General features: G+C 42.9%; 1 protein-coding gene across 1 annotated transcript in view; it reads right to left on the bottom strand.

The window, feature by feature from the left end:
* LOC144785349 (lipopolysaccharide-induced tumor necrosis factor-alpha factor homolog) overlaps window positions 1-19,791 on the bottom strand; it is a 282,851-nt gene extending 263,060 nt beyond the window's left edge. The window contains exon 1 of the mRNA XM_078664306.1: window positions 19,732-19,791. Within this exon, the coding sequence (XP_078520432.1) occupies window positions 19,732-19,744 (13 nt within the window). The 5' untranslated portion in view covers window positions 19,745-19,791. The remainder of the gene's footprint in view (window positions 1-19,731) is intronic.
* Between the last annotated feature and the right edge of the window lie 6,132 nt (window positions 19,792-25,923).

Raw genomic sequence — 25,923 nt, 5'->3', positions numbered from 1 at the left:
CTTGTTTGATGAGACATACTATTGATATTCCCTTCCTTTAAGAAACACATTTCATGCCCAGAAATGATACACATCTTCAGCAAAAACGATAAGGTTTGGCATACACTGCATCCTCATCCTCCTACACTTGAGGAGTGGCCATTCCTATCAAACATGGAATGCTGTTCTGCCAAGTGAGCATGAAAATTGTTCCAGATGGGAGACTCCAAATACTTTGAGGTGTGCTGGGATGACAGCCTTTGGCATTAGTGAATTATACAGCCCCATTTTGGATGACTCAGATTTCTATAACACCGTCTGGGGATTAATTCCAGCTGACAATACTGGTCCAATAATATGGGAAGGGGACTTAAAAACAACACTGGCCCACAGCTAGATAGGTCACACGCCTTAGCAAGATAACATGTAAACTCGAGTACTACAGGGAACAATCTAGCAGAAGATGGAAATTTGATGAATATCTGGAGATGGCGAAACCCTACCCTTAAACAAGTCACATATTACTAAGGGGCAGATAACATGGGGTCATGGCTGAATTGCCGGCTTACTTTGAAAGATGTCAGTGCAAGGGCATCAGAGGTAACGCTCCCAGCCCATACATTATCCGACCATTCCACTGTAATCCTCTGGCTACAGCCCCAAAAGAACCCCTGACATACCCAAATATGGTGGCTTTTGCCTAGAATACTCATGGACCCAGTGTTCCAGGATTAAATGTATATAACTATTGGGATCTATTTACAAGAAAATGAGGGAAGTGTAGACAAACAAGCATTCTTAAGACAGGCTTTCAAAGCTGTGCTGAGAGGTGAATGCATCTCAAAGCAGCATGCGGTTCTTCAAATACTGAAAATCCACTCAACCAACTTGGAAACCGAAATTAAACATCAAGATTTTGGGATTACAGCAATTTATGTCCAGAGAGTTAGGGAAGAACTGTGCGCTAAGATCTCAGAATATAATGAGGCTGCAGAGAGAGAAGCAAAATACTTTGGTGAATACACAATGGCGCATACATACTGTGAGGGAGGTAGACCAGGTAAAACATTACCAAATGATGTTAGAAAAATCTGGGCAGGTACTACAGTGTCACAGATATAGGACTCATCTGGCAGACCACAATATGCACTTAAGGATATTGAGAGTGTGTTCTTAGAATAGGTTGGTGCATTTTACACGCAACAAAAGCATTAAAGCCCTGGTAGGCTTGCAAACTACGATGGTATGGTCACTATGGCCTGGCTGAGTGACACCGGAGGGAATTTCTGGCATGCCCCTTAACTTTGGCTAAAGTCACTGATGCTAGCAAAGAACTACCAAAAAATAACACACAGGGCTCAGATGGCCCTCCTACTGAAGTATACCAAGTCAACATTGATTTATTAGCACTTCAAATGCACTCTACTTATGCAGAAGCGCTTCAAAAGGAATGACTGCCCAACTCAAGACACAAAGCCATACTCATTTCCCTGCTTAAATCCAACAAACCTGCTACAGATTATGAATCCTACACACCCCTGTCATTGCTAAACTGTGACATCAAAATACCAGCTAAAGTTCTTGCAAATAGGCAACCAAACTGAGGGGCATATGTATCAAAGGATACATTTGCGATTCTCAAATAGCGATTTTTAGAGAATCGCTATTTGAGAATCGCAAAACGCTATGTATGTAAGATTTGCAAATAATTTTGTGAATCCTACACATTCCTTTATTGCGAATCGCAAATTGCAATTCGCAATTAAGGAATACCTCCACATTCATTCCAATGGGCCTAGAGGCCCATAGGAATGAATGGGAAGACATTCTCAATTTGCGATTCTCAATTATAGAATTGCAAATTAAGAATGCAATTTCAAGGGTGCCAGGGTGTCAAAAGGACACCCTGTTGGACCCCTGAAATGAGCATGTGTGCACATGTGGCACACATACATGCCCTAAGGGCATGTATGTGCGCCACATGACACTTTGGAAAATGCAAAAAAGTGCATTTTTCAAAGAAATCGCAAATTACCAGCAACTTGAAGTTGGTGGTAATTTGCGATTTCTTAAGGAGAAATCGCACAACTTGGGTGCTTTTTACAACGCATTTAAGGAATCACAATTCTTTAAATGCTTTTGCAAAATAAGGAATCACAAATTTTGCAATTCCCTATTTTGCGAGGGCCTTTTGGGATGATACATCCCAAAAGGCTTTTTCCCATTTGCAAACGGGCCGATTCTCAGAATCGGCCAGTTTGTGAACGGAAAATGGGCTTCATACATATGCCCCTTGGTTCTTCTGGACAAAGGAGGTTTTGTGCTAGGCAGATCGCCACCCACACTCTGCTCATTCTCTTCACACTACTGCACCAAATAGCCCCGGAAACAGAAGCGGCGGCAGTTTTTCTAGATGCCACAAAGGCGTTTGACTCACTGGAATGGGAATTTGTGATGGCTACACTACAACGTATGGGAGTGCCCTACCCTTTCCTACAGCTGGCTAGATTATTATACACAAAACCGGTGGATCAGCAATATTTAAATGGGCACATTTCGGTGCCTATTGAGATCTCAACAGAGGGATATGACAGGGTTGCCCACTATCACCATTCTATTTGCAATAGCTCTGGAACCCCTGGCGGCAACTCAACACCAAAAATATTCCCAATACAATCTGATATTCTGCAGTAGGCGTCTTTTTAGCTCACTATATATGAATAATATTACCTTATACACAAGGATCACACAGGAGGGGCTGCATCTTCTTTTGACAGAATGTATTCAGTTTGGGGAATTGTCTGGCCTCTCCATTGACTGGGAAATGTCAATCATATGCCTTTTACACATAGCACTGTCAGATTTGACTTGAAATACCCAGTGACATGGGCAGGCTTCTCCAATATATATGTGGGTGTAAAGATTACTTAGGATACTACAGAAATCTTATCTCTGAACTTTGGCAGAGCCATCTCTCAGCGATAGGACAAAATACCTTTTTGGCTAAAACTCCCATGTCTATTGCAGGATGGATCGGCTTAAGAAAAATTGTAGTGTTACAAAGGTTTGTCTACTTCTCTGTAAACATACCCATTACCTTGGCTAAACAGGTCTTTAAAACTTCCACCCCTTTGCTCATCCACCTAATCTGGGTGGTCAAATAACCAAGAATAGCCTCGGCCATCCTAACTTTACCATATCACTTGGGTGGGTTTGCTATACCAGATATAGAATTATACTATGTAAGTGTCCAAGCCCACTTTGCCTACCACTGGTTAAAAACCCTCGAAATACGTACCACGCTTAGCCATTGAAACAGATATAGCTTATCCAACAACATTAAACGTTACCCTCTAGACAAAATATACCCCAGTCACAAATTTAATAAACACAAAACACAGTGCATGCATGGGATAAGATAAGATAAAAAGTGACTTTGACGCTACTCTGCTTCCCAACTACCCATCTATGGTCCCATCCACTGTTTAGTATAACAATAGAGCAGTAAGCTGCACTCAACTATGCAATATCACTAAATGGGGGATCTCTACAAAGACAAGCAATTTATTACAATGAAAACACTCTCCTATGCCATTACTTATTCCCCAGAATATAAATGAGTAGTAAAAAACTGACCCCAGATTTTCCAAACAAGCCAGAGAAATTGGCCCCCTTTGAAATACTGACTGCCGCCAACAGTCCCCGTAAACGTATTTCCTCGCTATACCATCCCATGAAGAAATGTCTTCCTGGGATCCCCAGCCCTGCTAAGAGATGCATGGGAAAAAGATCTGAAGTAACAAATATCAGATCATGTGTGGGTGGACTGCTGCACGTAAACGGGAGAAATGCTCCCAAGCAGTAGGCTGAACCTAATACATTTGTGATTACACTACTGACTCTACCACCCCTACTCAAAACTGCAACAGTGGCGATTAAGGTCAGACTCTAACTCTGAAAGTAGTGGCAGGGAGGAGGGAGATTTTCTACATCTCGAGTGGCTCTGTAAACCGGTCAATAATGTTTGACTTCAGACTATACAATTACTGCAGCAAATTATTGGAATTGCAATCCAACGGATCCCGCTTATTGCATTGCTGGGATGGGTCGAAAAGATTCCCTATATGTAGTGCCAGAGGCATTCCATTGTATTGGGATCACATGATGACCTCTGACTACCAGTGTTTTCTTGAAGTACAACTTAATGTTTCCTGCATGTGTCTTTTTTCCTTGAAGATTTATTTTGTGTTTCCTTGTAGCAGCAGCGTGGGAGTGCTTTCACAGAATAGATCAGCATTGCCAGGAACAGAACGTATGGGATGTGCATTTGGAAGCATGAGAGAGAGCGGTGTGGAGTTTACTTCTCGGTCTCGGGGGGTAGTGTTATCTGTAGAGGTGCTCAAAATCTGCATGTGTTATACATTGAGGAGAACGATCTTCCTCCGGTGGTGGTTCTGCGTGTCCGTGGGATGGTGGCGAGGGCGAGGCTGGCGGAGCGGAGCTGGCGGGTGGGGGTGTAGAACGAGAGGTGTTCAGGGCCCATGTCGTGGAGCGCTTTGTGTGCGTGGGTGAGGAGCCTGAACGTGATCCTCTTGCTGACAGGGAGCCAGTGCAGGTTTCTCAGGTGGGTGGATATGTGGCTGTGGCGAGGGTTGTTGAGGATGTTGAGGATGAAGTCGTTTCTGAAGTTTGGCAGTGGTTCCTGCGTATAGGGCGTTTCTGCAGTCCAGTCGGCTGGTGACGAGGGCCTGGGTGACGGTCTTTCTGGTTTCTGTGGGGATCCACCTGAAGATTTTTCGGAGCATGCGCAGGGTGTTGAAGCAAGAGGACGAGACGGCGATGACTTGCTTGGCCATCGTGAGGGAGCAGTCCAGGATGAATCCCAGGTTGAGTGCGTGGTCCGTGGGGGTCGGTGCGGCGCCCAGCGCCGTGGGCCACCAGGAGTCGTCCCAGGCGGATGGGGATTGTCCGAGGATGAGGACTTCCGTCTTGTCTGAGTTCAGCTTCAGGCGACTGAGCTTCATCCATTCTGCGACGTCTTTCATTCCTTCCTGGAGGTTGGTTTTGGCGGTGGCTGAGTCTTTGGTGAGGGAGAGTATCAGCTGGGAGTCGTCAGCGTAGGAGATGATGTTGATGTTGTGTTTGCGTGGGAGCGAGGCTGACTCTCTGGGGTCTGTCGGAGAGGAACGAGGTGATCCAGTCCAGGGCCTTTCCTTGGATCCCAGTGTTGAAGAGGCGGGTTATTAGGATGCGGTGGCATACGGTGTCAAAGGCTGCCGAGAGGTCTAGGAGGATGAGAGTGGTTGTTTCTCCGTTGTCCATCAGGGTCCTGATGTCGTCGGTGGCTGCGATGAGGGCGGTCTCGGTGCTGTGGTTGGCTCAAAATCCAGACTGGGACGGGTCGAGCAAGTTGTTTGCCTCGAGGAATGCAGTCAGCTGTTTATTGACGGTCTTTTCGATGACTTTAGCCGGGAAGGGCAGAAGAGAGAATGGGCGGAATTTCTTGAGGTCTTTGGGGTCCGCTGTGGGTTTCTTCAGGAGGGCGTTGAATTCTGCGTGCTTCCAGCTCTCAGGGAAGGTGGCTGACGTGAAGGAGTTGTTTATGACGTTCCGGAGGTGGGATGCGATGATGATGTCGGCTTTGTTGAAGATATGGTGGGGGCATGGGTCAGAAGGGGAGCCAGAGTGGATGGTGTTCATGATGTGGGTGGTGTCTTCAGTGCTGATGGGGGTCCAGGCGCTGAGGGTGGTGGTGGGGGTCGTTGGTTTAGCTACTGGAGGCGGGGTCTGGAGTCCGAAGCTGTCGTGTATGTCTGTGATCTTGCGGTGGAAGTACGTGGCGAGGGAGTTGCAGAGGTCTTGTGACGGTGTGATGTCGTTGTTGCTGGCGCTGGGGTTGGAGAGCTCTTTGACGATGCTGAAGAGTTCCTTGCTGTTGTGGGTGTTGCTGTCGAGCCGTTCTTTGTACAATGACCTTTTGGTGGTGCGGGTCAGCTGGTGGTGTTCGCGAGTGGCGTTCTTGAGGGCTGTCATGTTTTCTGTTGTCTGTTCGTGGCGCCAGGTTTTTTCGAGGGTTCGGCAGGATTTCTTTGATTCTTTGAGGGCGTCTGTGAAACATGAGGTTTTCCTGTTGCTGGTCGTGCCTGGGGGGTTCTTCAGTGGGGCGAGGTTGTTGACGCAGATGGTGATCCACTGTGCGAAGTTGTGGGCTGCGTCGTTGCTGTGTTGCCTGGCGGGGTCTGGCTCAGTGATGAGAGGAGTTGGGCTGTGGTGATTTTGCTCCAGCATCTGAGGAGGATTTGTTGTGTACGGTGGTGGGATGTATTCTTTTGGAAGGTGAGGGGAAGGCATCTGTGGCCGGTCCAGTGTAGTCCGGTGGAGTGGCTGACGGAGACGTGGTTGATGGCGGAGAAGATGGGGTCGAGCGTGTGGCCAGCGAGGTGGGAGGGGGTGTTCCCCAGTTGCTTGAGTCCGAGGTTGGCGAGGTTGTTGAGCAGGGTGGTGGTGTTGTTGTCGCTGTTTTTCTCCAGGTGGAAGTTCAGTCCCCTAGGAGGATGTATTCTGGTGAGGCTAGGGCGTGCTGGCTGATGAAGTCGGCGATGGTTTTGCTGAATTGTGTGCGTGGGCCCGGGGGTTTGTAGATGAGAGTTCCTCTAAGGGTGGTCTTGGGGTCGGTGTGAATCTGGAAGTGTAGGTGTTCTGCGGCGGAGAGTGTGTCATCGGTGTTGGTCGTGATTTTGATGGTGTTTCTGTAGACGATGGCGATTCCTCCTCCAGTTTGGTTGACGCGGTCCTTCCGGGTGATCTTGTAGCCGTCCGGGATGGCTATGGCGATGTCGGGGCTGAGGAGGCATTCATCCAGGTTTCCGTGAGGAAGGCGACGTCTGGTGCTGTTGTGTCGAGGAGGTCCCACAGTTCGATGGCGTGCTTGAGGACGGAGCAGGTGATGAGGAGGATGCACTTGAGGTGGTTGTTGTTGTTGTGAGGTTCGGAGGGTGGTGGGCAGGTTCGGAGGCAGGTGAATTTGCAAGCTTGGTAGGTGAAGGGTCCGTGGGAGCGCTTCGGGGTGGCTTGGTAGCAGGCGGGTGGTCATCCGGTGTTGAGTGCGTTGAGGGCAGCACTGTGGTATCTCAGTCGGGTAACCTGGCTCCGGCGAGGGCCAGGGGGATAGGCGCTGGGCGCGGTCCAGGCGTGGACGGGCGCAGACGGGCTTGCCTTTGGCGTGGCCGCAGCGCGGCCGCCGCGCGACCTCCATATGAGGGGCTGTGGGAGGGAGGGGCAGCTGGGAGGCGGATCACAGATTAAACTTTCATCTGCAGTGTTTTTTTAATGTAGGGGGACTGCTACTTCTTCCAGCCCTGTTTAGAAACCAACCTTTGCAGGTTGATTCTCCCATTGGGGCAGCAGAATTTATCGGACCTTCCATGTTGCAAGACTAAAATGGAATTACCAAATTCAGCCTATTTCGCCTGCAGAATTTTAAAAATCCACCAAGGCCTAGAGGTAATTTACTGATAAGTGGGGTCCGAGTGTGGTCGTTGACGAAGTCTGACGTCCGTGCCCAGCAAAGTCTCAATGTTGAACAGCTCACCTCAGCATTGCTCTTGGTGGAGCCGTCTATGCTTTTGACTTGGAACCTTTTCTGGAACTCAGATATCCTTCAGCGGGGCAGACCTACAAGTTGGGTTGACAGGTGATTCGATATCAACGGCTTCAACTCAACTGTGGTCCTGGTCTTTCACCAGTTCTTCAGGGAAAATGTTGGCAAAAAGTTGCGAAGTGACAGCTTTTACAGTTTAAGCAGTAGAGCAGACCAACACCAGCGAAGGGTTCCAGGACTTTTGTAGCTTAGTAGAAGATGAGCCAACTGACCCTTGGAGTCCACTTCTTGGTCTTGGGTGCAAGTGAGAGCAGGTGCAGTTCTTAGGGTTTTCCTTACAGGCCACAACAGCCGATGCAGTTCTTATTTGTCTTCAACAGGTCCAGTAGTGTTTTGAAGAAGCTACTGGGTGTGACACATTTATGCCTAGTGCCAGTCTGGGGTTTGGAAAACCTCCTGGTCACTCCCTACCAATGAGGAGAAAGTTCCCAGGGGTGACCCTAGCCACTTTTGGATCACTTTCTGTGTGTGTTACTGTAAACTATCTCACAGTGCCTCTCTCTACCTAAAACCAGCATGACAAAACTTTTCTTGCCCTGGGCAGAGATGCTTGCGCCTAATTAGGGGTGTGGCTATGATAATGGGAAAACCCTCTTCTATGGTCGTACTAAAACAATTCTGAGATAGCTCCCCTTCCCACTGGGTTGGCAGACAAGCTGGCTATGAAAACAAAAGGTAGGCAGGCCCGGGTGTGAGCTACATCTGCCAGTGACAGGATCAGCATCCTTTGAAGTTAATTAAGTGCCTACACACAGCCAATATGGGCATCCAGTCACGTGAATGTTAACCCTCTCTCTTTGTCTGAACTCTGGAGCAATTTGACACCTAATCAAGGAGCCATTCAGGTCATGAGTGTCACTAAGCACTGGAAGAAAGGCTCAGACAGGAAGGATACACATTTCTAAAATTATAATTTTCAAACCAGTACTATGAAATACAACTTGCCTATTAAGTTGAGTTCAACATTAGTATTAAAATGAGTCCTTGAATAATTTTTCTTGCTACTCCCAGCCTGAAGCTAAGCATTATAAGGTGTTATATTGTAACCTAGTGCTTCCGTAATGTAGAGCCACCCTTGCCCCAGTGAAAAGCCACTTTGTACGTTTTTTACTGTCGGGACATGTGAATCACACCTCTTAAATACCATGCACCCTGCACTACGAGCATTTAGGGCCTACCTTTGGTGTGACTTATAACTATTAAAAAGGAAGGGCTAGGCCGAGCAAAAGGCCTATTTTGCCTTGTTGAATAGGCAGTTTTAAAAATGCATACTCAGTAAGCAGAGGCTGTCCTGGAAATAGGCCTTGCATTGTCAATTTAGTGGTGGCACAATATGGGCTGCAGTCCACTGGTGACATTTAAGTTACAGGCCCTGGGTACACAGTTGTACCATATATTAGGGACTTATAGGTAAGTTAAATATGCCAATAAGAAATGTAGTCAATTTCACCATGTTTTAGGGGTCAGAGCGCATGTACTGGGCACTCAATAGCAGTATTCAGGCGTGCAGAGTCAAAACAGCAGCAATAAGTTCTAGCAAAAAGTGGGGGTGACCACACATAGCAGCAGCGAAAAGGGGCATCGTCCTAAAATAGTGATATTACGTCCAGATTGATTGATATGTATTAATGCAGCGCAACCTGTAACAGACAATTAAAAAAGACCCTGGCCAGAATTTGATCATCAGAATTTAAGAGAGTTATAGGGTGATAGGACCCGAGCCCTAGAGGGCCTAGCTGGGTTTTAACACCATTAACAAGGAAAGGTGGAATTTTGCCTTCAATGACTGTCTGATTAATGAATTTAGTGACAGGGACAATTAGCTGGGGAGGAACATGTATAAAACTTATTATTGTAACCATTGTCCCCTCAAGCTTTTCTATTGGCCAAATGAGGTATTGTGGTTTTCACTTCTTCCTTAAGTACAGGCTTAGATAGTAAAGCTGTACCCTTTCTATACACAAGGGATAATCTTTTTATAAATAGACTGATCATCCCCCAAAAATTGAGAGGAGATGATTTCTTGATCATGAGTTATAATCTTTAAATCCAGAGCATTCATCTCCGTTGATAAATTCATACTGACTCACTCTCTGGCAAACAATGCTATAAATCGACCCATCTTCTCTCCTTCATAAACTTGTGCCTTATATGCATGTTTATTTATTAATGATGTTTGCAGAAACTGCTCTTTTGGGGTTAACTTCGAAGATTTTAATTTGGGCAAGGTAAAGAGCTGATGGAGATTTAGTAAATTCATTTTCAAGCACATTCAATTGATGTTGACTTTAAGACAAGATATGGGCCCTCTGTTTTGCAGTGTTTGATTTTTGGGAGATAAACTATGTGTGACTAGTTGCCTTGAAGGCATCCCAACAACTGATTGGTCCGCTGTTCCATTACTCCTAAAAGATATTTTAAAATTTTTTTTTTCATCTTTGAAAAGAAGGTCTACCCACGAAACAAGGTAATGTGTGGCCTGAGGGCTTTATTGTTCCAATTCTTAGATTGTCCGTGCCAGGGATCAGATTATTCCAGGATAATGTTGGGTAAAAAAATTAAAGCCTCCTCCTACTCAAACCGAACCAGGGGGCATATTACCAAGGGGGGCGATAGGCAATTATCGCCAATTTAGCGGCCAAAATAATTCTATCGCCCTATTAGCAAGCTGTCGCTAACTGATGTTAGCGACATCTTCTAGGAGATAGCGAGCGGTTTGCATGTCAGCGATGTTTATCGCTAATGACATGCAAAGTGGGCGTACCCAACCAGTTATCGACTGAAAGCAGTCGCTAACGTCGCTATCGCCTATTAGCAAAGCAGGCGTAGCATTGTAAATATTCGCGCTAAGCGCGAATATCTCCAAATACTAACACCTGCCCAGACCAGTTCTTAGCCATGTTATCCAATGGGAGGTGGATAACATGGCTAAGAGCATTTCGTCGCTAATGCTTGAATATCGCTGAATTCGCAGCGATATTCACGCATTTCGCTGCTATCGCTGGATATTTTAGCACAATGGAGAAAAACGTTGCTAATAGCATGTTTTCTCTGCTACATATCCAGCGATAGGCAGCGATAAAAAAATTGTCGCTAAGCCTATTTAGCGATAAATATCGCTACTTGTTGGTAATATGCCCCCAGGTAATTTAGCTAATCCCAAACGTATTTCTTGTAAGGAAGAAGGGTCATCTAATACAGGCCCAAATTAGGTTACAGTTATCTGTTGGAGACAAATTGTTATAGGGACTGATCGAGGGGGAAATGTGTATCTTAGGTGGGGTACCTGTTAGGAGTAGAATGTAATCGCTTGTAGAAAGCACTCACATATTATCCAATGTTATAGGAGAAATTAGATTCTAGAAGAAACGTGAATCAAGTAACATGTTTCTACAAAACTAGTACGTCCTAATGTAGAGCTTCATAAGTAACACACCCAAATTGTGCTGGAAAGAGTAACCAATGCATTTTCTTTATAGGCCTCATTAGTGTATGCCATTCAAGGATCTTTTAAATGTTTAACAAGGTTTTGTAGGTTAACGATGTAGAGGCAAAACATGTATTAATGTAGTTAAACGAATTAAACTTAATGAAGGTTTGTGTAAATCCTAACATATGCAGCATGGTGATTTCACTATTTTAGCCTTAGTCATAGGTCTGGATTTGTTGCACATTTGAAATGTCCCTGTTTCTGAAATTAATGTTGAATTTCAGGTGAATTTCACAGAATGCTTTCTGTCTCACGCTTGCATTTCAGCTGGACAACGTTTGCTAGTGAAGAGTAGGCTTATGGTTCTATTAGACAAGGTTGCGGAATGACGGAGCTACAGTTAGCTTGACCTGGAGAAGATAAGGTGGAGGTGGTTTTCACACGGAAGAAGAAGTGGAGACTATGGGCGAACTGCAATGGAGGGACGTACACAGATGAGGGGGTGAAGGGAGTCCATGTCATGGAAAAGCTGTGGCTGAGCCCACTGTAGAATATGTGTGAGAAAAGCATCATTGGATATTTGCTAGCTACAGTTTTGAATATATGATGCATCATAGAGAGGGACAGATTCCCCAATTCCTGCTTGTCATCTTCACAGAGAGCACCTGAGTGCTGCCTTGTTTCCCTTCCTTGTTTGTGGCTTCATGCCTCAGACCCATCTGATTGTGGAGTGACTTCTTTGGAAGGCTCTACCCACTGACACCTTTTCTCTTCAAAATCCTGTGCTTATATCCCACTTAGAGATGTCACTTCTAGAGTTAGAGTAGGGATAGTTAGAACTACATGCTGTATATAGAAGTGCCGATGCAGGGGGACTTGAGCTTTTGTTTTCTTATTTCATGCATAATCATCATTGAACTTATTGTTGTGTATATGCTACATCGAATGAACCTCTTTAGAAGATTTGGCTTTCTTTTGTTTCCCTTGAATTTTTATACACTCATGCTAAGATTTGTGCATGTCCAGCTATTTTGGAATCTGTAATAAACTTGACTAACCTTTAATTGGTTGTCAATTTGGGTTCTTGTGAAACTGTTTGGATTACACTGTATTTCAATTGATTTATGACCTTCCCCCCCTACTCTTCTATGCTGCTACAAAAAACTATTGGAAGACCGCCAATGGATTGCAACTGAACAAAGCCCAAGGTTGAATAATGATTTAAAAACCGTTGTGGATCAAGACAGTATCTGTTTGTATATGATGAGGGAGGGTATATCGACGTTTCGACCTATGTCTCCTTTTCTGGTCTCATCAGGACCTTTGTCATCTGACTAACATACGTATAACTGTTTTAAATCATTTTTCAACCTCAATATCGCTTTTTTCCTATAAAGCAAATTAAGTGTTTTGTGTAAACAAAAGGGAAAATGTGCCCTGTACTCACTTGGCAGATTAGGTACGAAATGAATGATATAATTACATTATATACTTCAAAAGCATATGAGAGGTAAATGGACAATTGTGTTATTGTATTAGGTTTGCCATAGCTCTCATGGACATATTGGATTATCCTTGTATTTTTTACACGTATACCACTAACAGCAGCAGATGTTGATGAAAGTTAAGTGTGGGCTAAATACGAACACATAATGTGCCTTTTTTTCTACTAATAAAACAACAAAGAGGGTTTCTTGAAGTGATACCAATGTGGGGCCTTCATGTTTTTTAACCATTTGTAAATGGCTCCATGCTTAGGTGTAATCCTCAGGTCATTAACATTGATAATATCGACTATCCATGACCTATCCAAACAAACAGGCAAAGTCAAATGAAATCCAACCACATGAACAATATAGAAATTGTTTTAAAAAATGAATTACCATTTCTGCTTTCCCCCTAACAATTAATGACCGCATATGCTCCTTATCTTCAACACCAACCTTCCCCGCATCCCTCCCTGAAGAGCACACCACCACATTTTCCCCTAACCTGTAAGTCCCACAACAAGCATGGGGTAAGCTTACATTACCATTTTTGGTACACCACCCACTCATAATCCCCTTTCAGGTGTCCTGTTGCTGCACCAAGGCTGGAGTTGAGACCCGTCCAATAACAGTCACTCTCATTAAGACTATACCAACATGAACATTTAAATTGAGTGGCAATGTTTAGAGACACTACAATATTAATGATGGTGATTTGGACTCCAAAATTTCTGCTAACAAAGTTTGAGTGCACTGGGTATCTGAAAGAAGTCAACATTAATTTACCCCTAAAACCTTAAACTCTGCTGTTTGTAGAAGCTATGCCTGCACATTACATCACGATTCTTAAATTTCTCCCACGTTTATTTAAACCCTCAACATCTTCTAGGCATTTTTTGTCACATATTAGTAAAAATCAAAAAGTGAAATTCATTATCCACATGAACCATTTTTTCTTGATAGCCCTGGACAGAATTGGTTTTTATCCTGAGGTCCATGAAGATAAGCATGGACTCTGGCTGACAACTCAAGTTCATGCTCGATAATTAGTCACAATGGGCCCTTGAAATTGTGAGATCATCCTTTGGTGGATACATATTTTTTTAAATAAACCCGTTGCAAAATTATTCAGATTCTGCCTTTCACTTTTTGCCCCAGGGACATCCACTATTTTAAAATTTGACTTATGAGATCAGTTTTTGAAATCTTCCAATTTTGACTTATGAGTGGCCATTTCAAATGTAAATGAAAGGTCCTGATTTTTGATTTCTCAATAGGTACTTTCTATCCCTGAAAGTCTTAATTCGAGGGCGTCAATGAAACCAGAACCGATTGAAATCTGTCAATTTATATTATCATTCTTAGTTCAAATTACAGATAAAGTTATAGATTGTGAAAATTCAATCTCCTAAACTTCTTGGGGAAGATGATGGTTTAGTTGAAGTATCTGGGAGCTGGCCTCCTTCCCACCTGGCACGGCAAGTTTCCCACATATTTATTGTCACTGTTGGATGCATTATAAGGTACCACCTGGCCATCTAAAACAAAACACGTACAAAAAGTGTTGGTTCTTCGCCCTTCATTGGTTTTGACTTGCGTCTGTTTGGCAGAGTATACCCTGGTTTTGTTAGGTTAAGCATCAGAGTTCACCACTTTTTGCTGGGTCACTATCTGAACCCTTTGTTGGCGAAATCCTTCAGACAATATGTAGTTTGAAAAATGATATAATGCTTGAATTGCTCTGAAAGGCAGGGTTTCTTTTATTTAGCCAGAGTAAGAGCAGGAAATTGAGCCAATTACTAATCGTTGTTATCATTCTCTGTGCTCCAGGTTTGCTCATTAGATCTGGGTTAAATTCTGGTTTAAATTCTTTACTTATTGAGAAGAATCTGAGATTTAACCTTCCAGGCTCTCTGTGAGGCTTAATGTGGTTTCTTTTTCTCCCTTGCCAGGTTTATTTAACCCGTCATTTCTTTGCAATGAGAACCACTGCATTCTTTATAAATAGTTATGTTTCTTTGCTATTTGCATGACTACTGCCCAAATCAAACATAACTGCTGCCATCGAGCCAGGGGCCTGATAACTAGTGAAGTTTACGTGCTATTTGCCTGGTAGTCGTCCATATAGCATACAATTTCTGCTATCCACCCAGTAGCCAGGAAAATAGTGATGTTCCTTCACTATTTGCCTGACCGCCAGCCAATATGTACTTAATGCCTGCTACTAAGCCAGTGAATCGGTAAATAGTGAAGTTTCTTTGGTAATTGTCAAGCTGTCAGCTGAATAGAGCATAATGTTTGCTATTTAGTGAGCAACAGCAAATATAATAAACTTGTTGTGCTATTTTCCTGATCACCAGCCAAATAGCACATAATTTCCGCTATTTATCTGGACTTTGAGCAAATGCCAGCAACAAAACACTAAGTACCTGGTGGCCTCCTATTACATTTGTGGTTTCTGGTTGGCTAAGGTATTCATCCCAGCCAGGCAGAACCCACCACTCTACTCAGCTTAAGTCAGAAACACACCAAAGACAAACTGTGCTCACCCTCTTCTACCCTGGTGCAGAGCAAGCATGCATATATACAGAGGCAATGTGTAAAGAAGTTGTGCACCAAACTCACACAGTGCAAAAACAACAGGTGATGGACAGAATGCAGAACAATGTCATACATTCACCCCAGTACAGAGATCTGGGCCTAAATCCATCGCTTTTTTGCTCACCATGCCATTCCAGTTTGAACCCAGCCATATGCAAATCAGTCTTGACCCTGTGCCCCATGAGAACAGTACAGCCCGCACTGCCAAGCCAGGTCCTCCCTGGACTGGAAACAAGCATCCAAGGACCGGTTTCGGGCTTTCAGCCCTCATCAGCCTGGATAACTTGATTCCAGTGGCATGGAGAGCACGGGACTCACATCTGAGCATGCCCGTCCCACTCGGGGTGACAAATGCAAAAACAACAGGTGATGGACAGAATGCAATGTCATACATTCACCCCAGTACAGAGATCTGGGCCTAAATCCATCGTTTTTTTGCTCACCATGCCATTCCAGTTTTGTTGTTTTTGCATTTGTCACCCCGAGTGGGATGGGTATGCTCAGACGTGAGTCCCATGCTCTCCACACCACTGGAGTCAAGCTATCCAGGCTGATGAGGGCTGAAAGCCCGAAACCGGTCCTTGGATGCTTGTTTCCAGTCCAGGGAGGACCTGGCTTGGCAGTTCGGGCTGTACTGTTCTCATGGGGCACAGGCAGACATGAGACAGTAGCAGACATGAGACAGGTTTGAAAGGCTACTTCTGTGGGTAGCACAAGCAGTGCTTCAGGCCCACTAGTAGCATTTAATGTATAGGCCCTAGGTATATGGTATACCACTTTCCAAGAGACTTACAGGTAAATCAAATATGCCAAACAGGTGTACACACATCATACCATGTTTAGGGGGAGGGCACATGTACTTTAGCACTGGTTAGCAGTAGTAAAGTGCCCAGCGTCAAAACACCAACAAAAAGGAGGTCAGAAAAATGGAGGAGGAAGGCAAAATGTTTGGGGATAACCCGATAGAAAGGGTCAGGTCTAACATCTTCTAAATTTCCATCGCCTTACATATCCGAGCGTAGGTGTTCCGCATGATCACTCAGGCTCCCCAAGTTCCCAAAAACTAGGAAGAGTAAACAATACGTCAGTTTTCTTAATATGATGTGGCATCTTCATGTACATGCACAGTAAAGGAATGAAAAGCCCAAAAAGTGACCGGTGAATGAGGAGCGTTAAAATATAGCTATATTTTCATGTTTTTGAGAATGTGATGCATTCACACACTTTAATTGCAAAGGCACTGGGGTAAGAGCAGATGAAGAGCTGCAAGTTACTGAACAAAGGAACTAACATTATAGGGGAAAAGAAAATGATGCCTTACATTTTTGGGGATGATTTTTATGAAGGGTTTGCCTTCAAGGAACACACACACAACTGTAATACCCTTCTTATCTCTCTAAGATTGGGCTAAACTTGACAGCAATACTGTTTATGGACAGTACCTCACCATATGAAAACATACAACCAATTTATAGCATAGGTAACCGCCTTTGTAAAGGCATCCCTTAGTTCCGACTGTACTATTTCTAAGAGCTCCAATTAGACCATTTTTTGTGTGCTTGTAGTGACGCTTCACCTTTTTCCTTTTGAAAATATGTTGCATTTCATCTATCAGTCTTTACTTCAGGACAACAAAGGAATACTATTCAAAAGAATATTGGATCACTAATTACAAGTATATTGCTATATTTGCTTTATCATCCTGAGTACACAGAGGACAGATCCTGCAGGGACTGCAGGAGACTGATGGAACCTTAAATTCACGCTCGCTAAAATATGTACTTATCTAAATGAAAAACCGATTAGTAGATCACAGGCAAACAATATCCCCTCGCTAAGGCATATCAAATCATCATTAGGCTACTTTGGGCTGGGAGATTACTAATCAAATATAACATCCATTCCACCTAATGTTCACCTTATTATTAAGGAAGGATTCTGGCATTGTGTGCAGGAAAAACTAATAAATTCAGTTACACCGGGAAACCTAACAAACTCTGTTGCAAAGATAAAAATTGATCATAATTTTTAAGAATTTTTAGACTACCTTAAATCCCCCATCTCTAGAAAACTTTACAAGCAGTTCAGGCTGGTCATCCTTTATGAGCAGTTGTTAAACCCTGCATACTGGGTCTGCCCTGTGACTTGCATGTAATACCACCTGCGAAAAGGATGAGCATGTAATATTCTTTTGGTCAGCATACAAGAAACCTAGATCAAAAATGATTAAATCACTGTGTTTAAAGTTGGTAATTAGGCACTTCTGGGAAGCGTGAAGGATATGCAAGACAAAAACAAGCCCTTTTGTTGTGTATGCTGTGTTTAAATTTCAGCAAATAGCATAGTATATGAGAATGAAACTGCTGAAAACTGTACACCACTCCACTGTACTCTAGTCCACTGTATGCCACTCCACTGTATGCCACTCCAGTCTACACTACTCCCCTGTATGTAAGTCCACTGTGCGGTTTTCCCCTGTACCCCACTCGTATTTATGCTATTTCACTTCTCCCTTACTCCACTCTACGCCGCTCCACTCCATACCACTTAACACTGTACCATATTCCACTGCATGCAACTACACTCTATGACACCACACTCTACTCTATTTAATTGTATATCACTGCACTCTAAGCCAATTCAGTGTACATCACTTCACTGTACGTTATACAACTGTGAGCACCTCTACCCTACACCATTCCACTCTATGCACTCCATGCACCACTCCACGTTACAACAATCTACTGTATGCTATTGCACTGTACACAACTTTATTCTATGAGTCTTCATCTCAGCCACTTCACTCTAAACCATTCCATTCTATAGTATTACAGTCAACGCTATTCCACTTTACAACACTTCACTCTGCTCCAATCTGCATTACACTATTCCACTATGTACCCCTCCACTCTACGTTACTACACTGTATGCCACCAGAACTCAACGTTATTCCACTCTACACCACTTCACTGTACTCTTCTCCCCTGTATGCTACTCCATTCTACAACACTTCACTCTATGCCACTCCACAGTAAGCTATTACACTGTACATCACTACAGTCTACCTCACTACAGTCTAGCCAACTCAAGTCTCCACAGTATTCCACTCTAAAACCCTCCACTCTACCCCACTCTTCTGTATGCCACTCCACTCTACGCCACTCCACTCTGTGCTATTCCATTCTACACATCAAACCTCTATGCCCCTCTACTTTATGCCACTCCACTCTACGTTACTCCACTTTACGCGATTCCACTGTACCCCAGTCCACTCTACTACACTCCATTCTATGCCACTACACTGTACACCAATCTAGTCTACATTATTCTATTCTCCACTCAATTCTATTCTACTCTATGCCACTCTGCTCTAACGCCACTCTACTATACATTATTCCACACTACACCACTCCACTCTACTCCACTCCCCTCTACACCACTCTGCTCTATCTCACACCACTCTACCCTACCTCATGCCACTCTACTGCCCTCCACTCTATCCCACACCACTGGATGATACCCTAGTCTACGTCACTCCACTGTGCGCCTCTCTACCGTGTGCTACTCCGCTCTATGCTATTCCACTGTACACAACTCCACTCTCTCCACTCCAATCTACGCTATTGCAGTCAACATCACTCCACTCTAAGCTACTCTACTCTAATCCACTCCACTCTAAGCCCACTCCACTGTACACTTTTCTACTCTATGCCACTTCAATCTATGTCACTCCATTCTATGCCACTCCACTCTGGCTGGTCTATGGTATGCCACTACACTGTACCTCACTCTACTGTACACTACTTCACTCTACTCCAGTCCCTCGACTGCACCACTGTACAATATTACACTCTAATACACTCCACTCTACATTGTTCCACATTTTGCCACTCCACTGTACGCTATTGTACTGTACGCCATTCCACTCTACAAAACTCTAATGTATGCTATTCCACTCTACCCCACTCCACTCTACTCCACTGAACTATATGCAACTACATTGTATGCAACTCAACTCTACGCAATTGTACTCTATGCACTCCACTCTACGTCAGTTCACTATACGCCACTCCACTCTACATCACACAACGGTACACTATTCCAATCTACACCACTTGTACATATGTCAGAGCTAGAAGATCAGAGGTGAAATGTAATGGATGAAATATTATCGGTGAAAGCTTATGGATGAAAGGTTTAGAAGCACTCATCTCTCCCAGACTTAGGAAACATATGACACTATGATAATCAGGGAAATCCTGATTCACCACTATGAGGGGAGTTAGATCATTGAACATTCCACAGTTAAAAATCTGGTGAAATGCATGTGGAAATAAAACTGCTTGGAACTGCAAAAAAGGCATGTAATAATTTGATAATGAACCACCGTTGTCCATTCCTATGGGGCAAGTGAATTAGTAATGCAGACAAAAATTACAGTGGCCTGGGAATTTCTGGGAACAGTTATCTGCATTTGGAGTCCCAAAGACTCCTGTATTGAGGTAATCCGTGCTGCATTCATTTATCAATCCATTACGTATTTTGAAAATGAACGTAACCATTTTTTAGTTTACCTGGTTGTGGCATTCCTGGTGGAGGAGGCTGGAAAGGGGGAGGTTGTGGTTGGGGAGCATATCCTGCATAAATGAAGGAAAAATACAGTCAAATTAAGAGGTATGAGTGACATTTGTAAATAACAAGAACATTTTCTGAGACGAATAATTAATTATTATGCAAACAATCTTTTGGATTAAATGGAAGTTAGACCATTGAAAAATACTCAGTGGAAATTAACTTAAGGTTTCATTCTACACTTACAATTAATGAAGTGCAGAACTGGATGAGCATAATTCATGGTTTATGTTTTTATTGAAAAAATTAATAAAACACACAGAAAGTAAAGAAATGATATACAGTCAAAATCAGATAATAAAATTGAAAATTATATATAACTGGAAATCATTTATAATGCATGTAAAGACATAAGCAAATGTATATCCACTCTCAAATTAGCTTTCTTAATGAAAAATGACCCATCTCTGAGCTACAATAAGTGCCATATAACATGATTTGGTCATACTTTGTTAACAAATCTTTATTTTCAAATAAATCAAGATAAATTGCTTTAGGAGAAGATGTCAACTAAACTCCAAATTTCAAGCTTAAAGTAAAAAAGCATCTTCCCAAAATTGACCAGGGTAGGACATTCAAAGAACACATTCTTCCAACCCCTGGAATTAAGATATCATTGTGGGCAGCAGGAGAATATAGATAGGAGGATTTGTTACGTTCATGAGGAAGAAATTTAAATAAAGATAGGTAGGGCAAATCTGACCATTCTTTAGAAAGTTTCTTTTTTTGATGACAATTCTATGTTTTTTATTAGCCCAAATTTCATTCAGAAATACGCCATTGATTTGATCACAATATGCACTGGGAAAATAAAACACAGACAGCTCATAAAACCCCCCAAAATAATGGTAGAAAAAACTTTTTAATTAAAGAAATTAGGCCAATTCTAGAAAATGAAAGAAGCAAACTTCTAATCTCTATGATTGGAGGTGCAAGCTAGGATTTTCAGAAAAATAAAGCCCAAACTACAGTTTAGAACTGCAGTTATGATGATTGCGTAATTATGTCAGTAAAAGTCACTAGAAGCATTAAACAGTACCTCTGTTTTAGCCCCATTGACTTACTAGCCACCCAATTTAGTTTCTAGCTTGATGGCAGACAAGGCCGATCTAATGTTGCCCTGTTCTACAGCTAGACACAAGACAATATCATCTGCATAAAGTTTTATAACTAGAAAGCCTGCGATCAGGGCACAGATTGATGTGAGAGAATGTATATACATTGCCAGAGGTTCAATAAAAAGCACAAAAAGAACATGCGCAATAGGACATCCATGCAGATAATCTGTTTTAGGTGCAAGACAATCAATGCAGCAGACATGAAATATAGAGGGTCTATCAAGCTGGTAAGCTGAAAAGAAAATTTGTATGCCATCGGTATTAGATATAGATATTACAGCTCACCAGGTCATAAGCCTCATCTACATGCAAAGTAATGGCAGCAGGGGTGTTATGAAGTAATCAGAAGCTTCAGCGAGGAAATACATATTGATAGAACTATTAACTCTATACTTGTTAATGTGAGGCTGCTTGTACCAAATTATTATTAATGACTTAGGCCAGAATTAGATGATCAGAATTTCAGAGTTATAGGGCTTTATAGCACAAGAGCTCTAGAAAGTCCTTGAGGGGTTTTGGAAAACTTATAATACCACTATTAACAAAGGAGGGGTGCATGTATCCTCCTTTGATAATGTGACTAATGAATGTAGTTACAGTGACAAGTAGCTCTACCAGAAACTAATTTATAAAACCTATTATTGAAACCAGCATCCTCCGAAGCTTTTCACTGTCCAAATAAAATATTGCAGCTTTCACTTCTTCCACCAGTATAAGCTTAGAAAGTAAAGCATATCCTTGTGAGAATGTGCCAGTAGAAGAAGATGAGATAAGAAATAATTGCAGTGACCTTTAAATGAGGGATGATCTTTGTCTTAAATAGACTTATAACACCTCAACAAATGACAGGAGATGATTTCTTGATCATGAGTCGTAGTCTTTAAATCCAAATCATGAAATGCTGATATAAAACTTTTACTGGCTCTTTCTCTCTCTGGCTCACCATGCTAATATTCTGCCCTTCTTCTCTCCTTCTTTTTTTTAAAAGGAACATTCATCAAACATACAGTGTTTACAATATAGCATTTCCATCACACGTTGCCATTTCATAACCACATTTCTAATTAATTAATAAGTAAGTAAACCTAACAAAGGTTAGTAGCTGTTATTGACATGTAAGACAAAGAATTACAAGGGAAACAGTTGATAAATAAGTGAGTACATAAATGCAAGGCAAATTGTGCAGCATTCTAGTAATCATGTGTAAATCTACACCAAATATAGTTACATTTCATCATTGAACATAATCCTCTTGTTCTAGCCAGAGCCTTCTCTCTTTTGTAAACTTCCATTGAGATAGCCCACCATTCCATAGCGCTAGGGGGTCTCTTGGAGATCTATGCCCTAGCAATAGCAAGCTGCGCAGCGACCAAAATGATAGAGAAAAGAGATCTCCGTGAAGAGCAATTTTCTGCTTTATAGCCCAACATGATCTCTTAAACAGTGAAGGAATAATCCAGCCCAAGGCGGACCTTAGAGATAAGCCGGATTTCCTTCCAAAATATACCCAGCTTTGAGCAGGTGACAAACATATGTACAATGTTCGCAGTGATCAGGCCGCAATTTGGGCATTTATCCCTATTGCTCACATACCTTCCCTCTTTCTGTCCCCAGCTAGCTATCTTTTCTGAACTATAGTATAACATACATATCGTCTGGAATTGGTTCAGCTTTAAATTGATTGAATGAACAGATTCATTCAGTGTTGCTAATGCATTACTACACCTATAGGAGTGTTATCTTCCCCCAGAGCCTTATTCCATTTTGTCACCAGCTTCACACATGCATCATCTCTGAAGTGGCAGAGGCGCTAGTATACAGTGCTAATTACTGATTTCCGAAGTGTATTATGCGAGCACACCATTATATCAGATATCTCTGCTGTCTTTTCCCCTTGTCGTCTCAAAAAAGTAGTCCCTAAGCTGCAAATATTTGAAAAATAGCTATTGTGGGAGTGAGAAGGAAGCTTGTATGGTTTGAAATGTTCGAAAGCCGTTGTGGTCATAAAGATGTCCCAATTGATCCACCCCGTGGCTAGCCCAGCTTCTAGAAGCACTATCATGAAATATCTCCGGGAGGACCGGGTTGCCCCAAAGGGAAAGCTGTCATGAAATAATGGCAAAGAATATTTAGGTAAAATGTCCCTCCAAATGTAGACTATCGGCCAGATTCATGAAACGAAAATCGGCTCGCAAAGGGCCAGATTCTCAGAATCTGGCCCTTTGCGAGCGCAATTTTTGCATTTGGGATTCATCATCCCAAATGCAAAAATCGCTATTACAGAATTCGCATTTTAGCGAGGAATTGCATTTAAGGAATCTCTATTTGAGATTCCTTAAATGCAATTGATTAACCAATAATTGCGAATTCGCAATATTTGGCCGCTATTTACCACGAAGTCAGACTTCGTGGTAAATAGCGAAAAAAATAGAAAAAAGCACTTTAGTGCATTATTCTCTGTTGCATGTTACACACATACATGTCCTTTGGACATGTGTGTGCGCAACACCTGTGTAATGTTGCATTTCAGGGGTGCTACAGGGTGTCCTTTGGACACCCCTGGCACCCTTGAAATCGCATCCTTATTTGCGATTAGCAAATTGCTAATCGCAAATAAGGAATAACTCCCCATTCATTCCTATGGGCCTGTAGGCCCATAGGAATGAATGGGGAGTGGAATGAATGGGGAGTTATTCCTTATTTGCGATTAGCAATTTGCTAATCGCAAATAAGGATTGTGTAGGCATCGCAATTTATTTAGCAATTCCTACATGAATCCCGTTTTGCAAATCCTTAATAGCGATTCCTTATGAATTGCTATTAAAGACTCGCAAAACGTCCCTTTCATGAATCTAGCTGTAAATCTCTAAAACTCTCAAAGCGGACTCTCTTAAAGTAGTTCGGGTCATTGGTCCTATAGAAACCGGCTGCTGTCATGCCCAAAAGCAAGGCTGTGGCTAAAATCCTGGCTCTCAGTTGAAAGGAGGCTGCGCAAGCGACCAGTAAATGCTGCCCAATATTATAATTTAAAATCCGGAAGGTGTAGCCCCTCATGATTATATGGAAGCTTAGTAAATTTTATTGTACGACATGCTTGATTGTATCCCCAAATAAAACAATTTATCGCATCTTCTAGCTTCTTAATGGAAGAGTTAGGAATTCGTAAAGGAATAGAGTGAAATAAATTTAAAAAAAGGTAATTTTTACATTTTTATGACATTACATCTCCCAATTATGCTAATTGGTAGTTTCTGCCAACTTCTCAGCTTTTTATTCACGGATTGAATCAAAGATTCATAATTCAGTCTTAGTATTTCTTCAATCTGCGGGGAAATACGGATCCCCAAATAATTAACAATTGAACACTCCCCCATAATTGGCCTACCCAATTTAAAATTAAGAAGTACTTGTGTCTTATTAGAGTTTAGCTTATATCCCGAAAAGGAAGCAAATATATCTGCTTTGCATTTGATAAGATCAAAAGATGCGACAGGATTGGGTGTAAAGACAGCAATATCATCCGCTTAAGTGGTGACCTGGAACTCAGAGGATCCCGATCGCAGAGGTAGTATTTTTGTATTTTTGTGTAATGCACGTATAAAAGGTTCACTATATGCCGCAATTAAAAACGGTGAAAAGGGGCATCCCTGACGAGTACCCCAATGTATCCTAAATAGAATAGATTTTATGCTAGCATAAAGCAGTTTGGCCTGTGGTTTAGTGTATAAGGTCTATATCCACATGCTATATCATTCACCCAACCCAAATGATGACAATGTTGCCCATAGACACCCCCAAACCTCACGGTCAGACGCCTTTTCGGTGTCTAGCAACATCATCCTGAGATTACTGGCAGCTATCCTTGCTAAGTCAAAGATGACAATTGCAGTATTAGTGTGAGCCGTAGTGTCCCTGCCCATAATAAAGCTTTGCTGTTGTCTTGAGGCTAGCAAAACACACAATATGATGGACGGAATGTTGCACAATGGCAAAACATTCACCCCCAGTCACAGATCTGGGTTTAATCCATCGTTATTTTGCTCACCAAGCCACCCCAGTTCAGACATGGCCATATGCAAATCAGTCTTGACCCTGTGCCTCATGGGAACAGTCCAGCCCGAACTGCCAAGCCATGTCTTCCCTGCACCGGAATCAAGCATCCTAGGACCGGTTTCTGGCTATCAGCCGTCTTCAGCCAGGATAGCTTGACTCTAGTGGCCTAGTGAGCAAGGGAACCACGTCTGGGCATACCCTTCCCACATAGGGTGAACAGCAAAACACACAAGATAATGGACGGAATGTTGCACAACGGCAAAACATTCACCCCCAGTCACAGATCTGGGTTTAATCCATCATTATTTTGCTCACCAAGCTACCCCAGTTCAGACATGGCCATATGCAAATCAGTCTTGACCCTGTGCCTCATGGGAACAGTCCAGCCCGAACTGTCAAGCCATGTCCTCCCTGGACCGGAATCAAGCATCCTAGGACCGGTTTCTGGATATCAGCCGTCTTCAGCAAGGGTAGCTTGACTCCAGTGGACTAGTGAGCAAGGGACCCACGTCTGGGCATACCCTTCCCACATAGGGTGAACAGCAAAACACACAAAATAATGGACGGAATGTTGCACAATGGCAAAACATTCACCCCCAGTCACAGATCTGGGTTTAATCCATCGTTATTTTGCTCACCAAGCCACCCCAGTTCAGACATGGCCATATGCAAATCAGTCTTGACCCTGTGCCTCATGGGAACAGTCCTGCCCGAACTGCCAAGCCATGTCTTCCCTGGACTGGAATCAAGCATCCTAGGACCGGTTTCTGGGTATCAGCCGTCTTCAGCCAGGATAGCTTGACTCCAGTGGCCTAGTGAGCAAGGGACCCACGTCTGGACATACCCTTCCCACATAGGATGAACAGCAAAACACACAAGATGATGGACGGAATGTTGCACAATGGCAAAACATTCACCCCCAGTCACAGATCTGGGTTTAATCCATCGTTATTTTGCTCACCA

This window comes from Lissotriton helveticus, chromosome 10, assembly GCF_964261635.1.
Source record: "Lissotriton helveticus chromosome 10, aLisHel1.1, whole genome shotgun sequence".
Classification (NCBI taxonomy): domain Eukaryota; kingdom Metazoa; phylum Chordata; class Amphibia; order Caudata; family Salamandridae; genus Lissotriton; species Lissotriton helveticus.
This window is presented reverse-complemented; position numbering and strand designations above follow the sequence as displayed.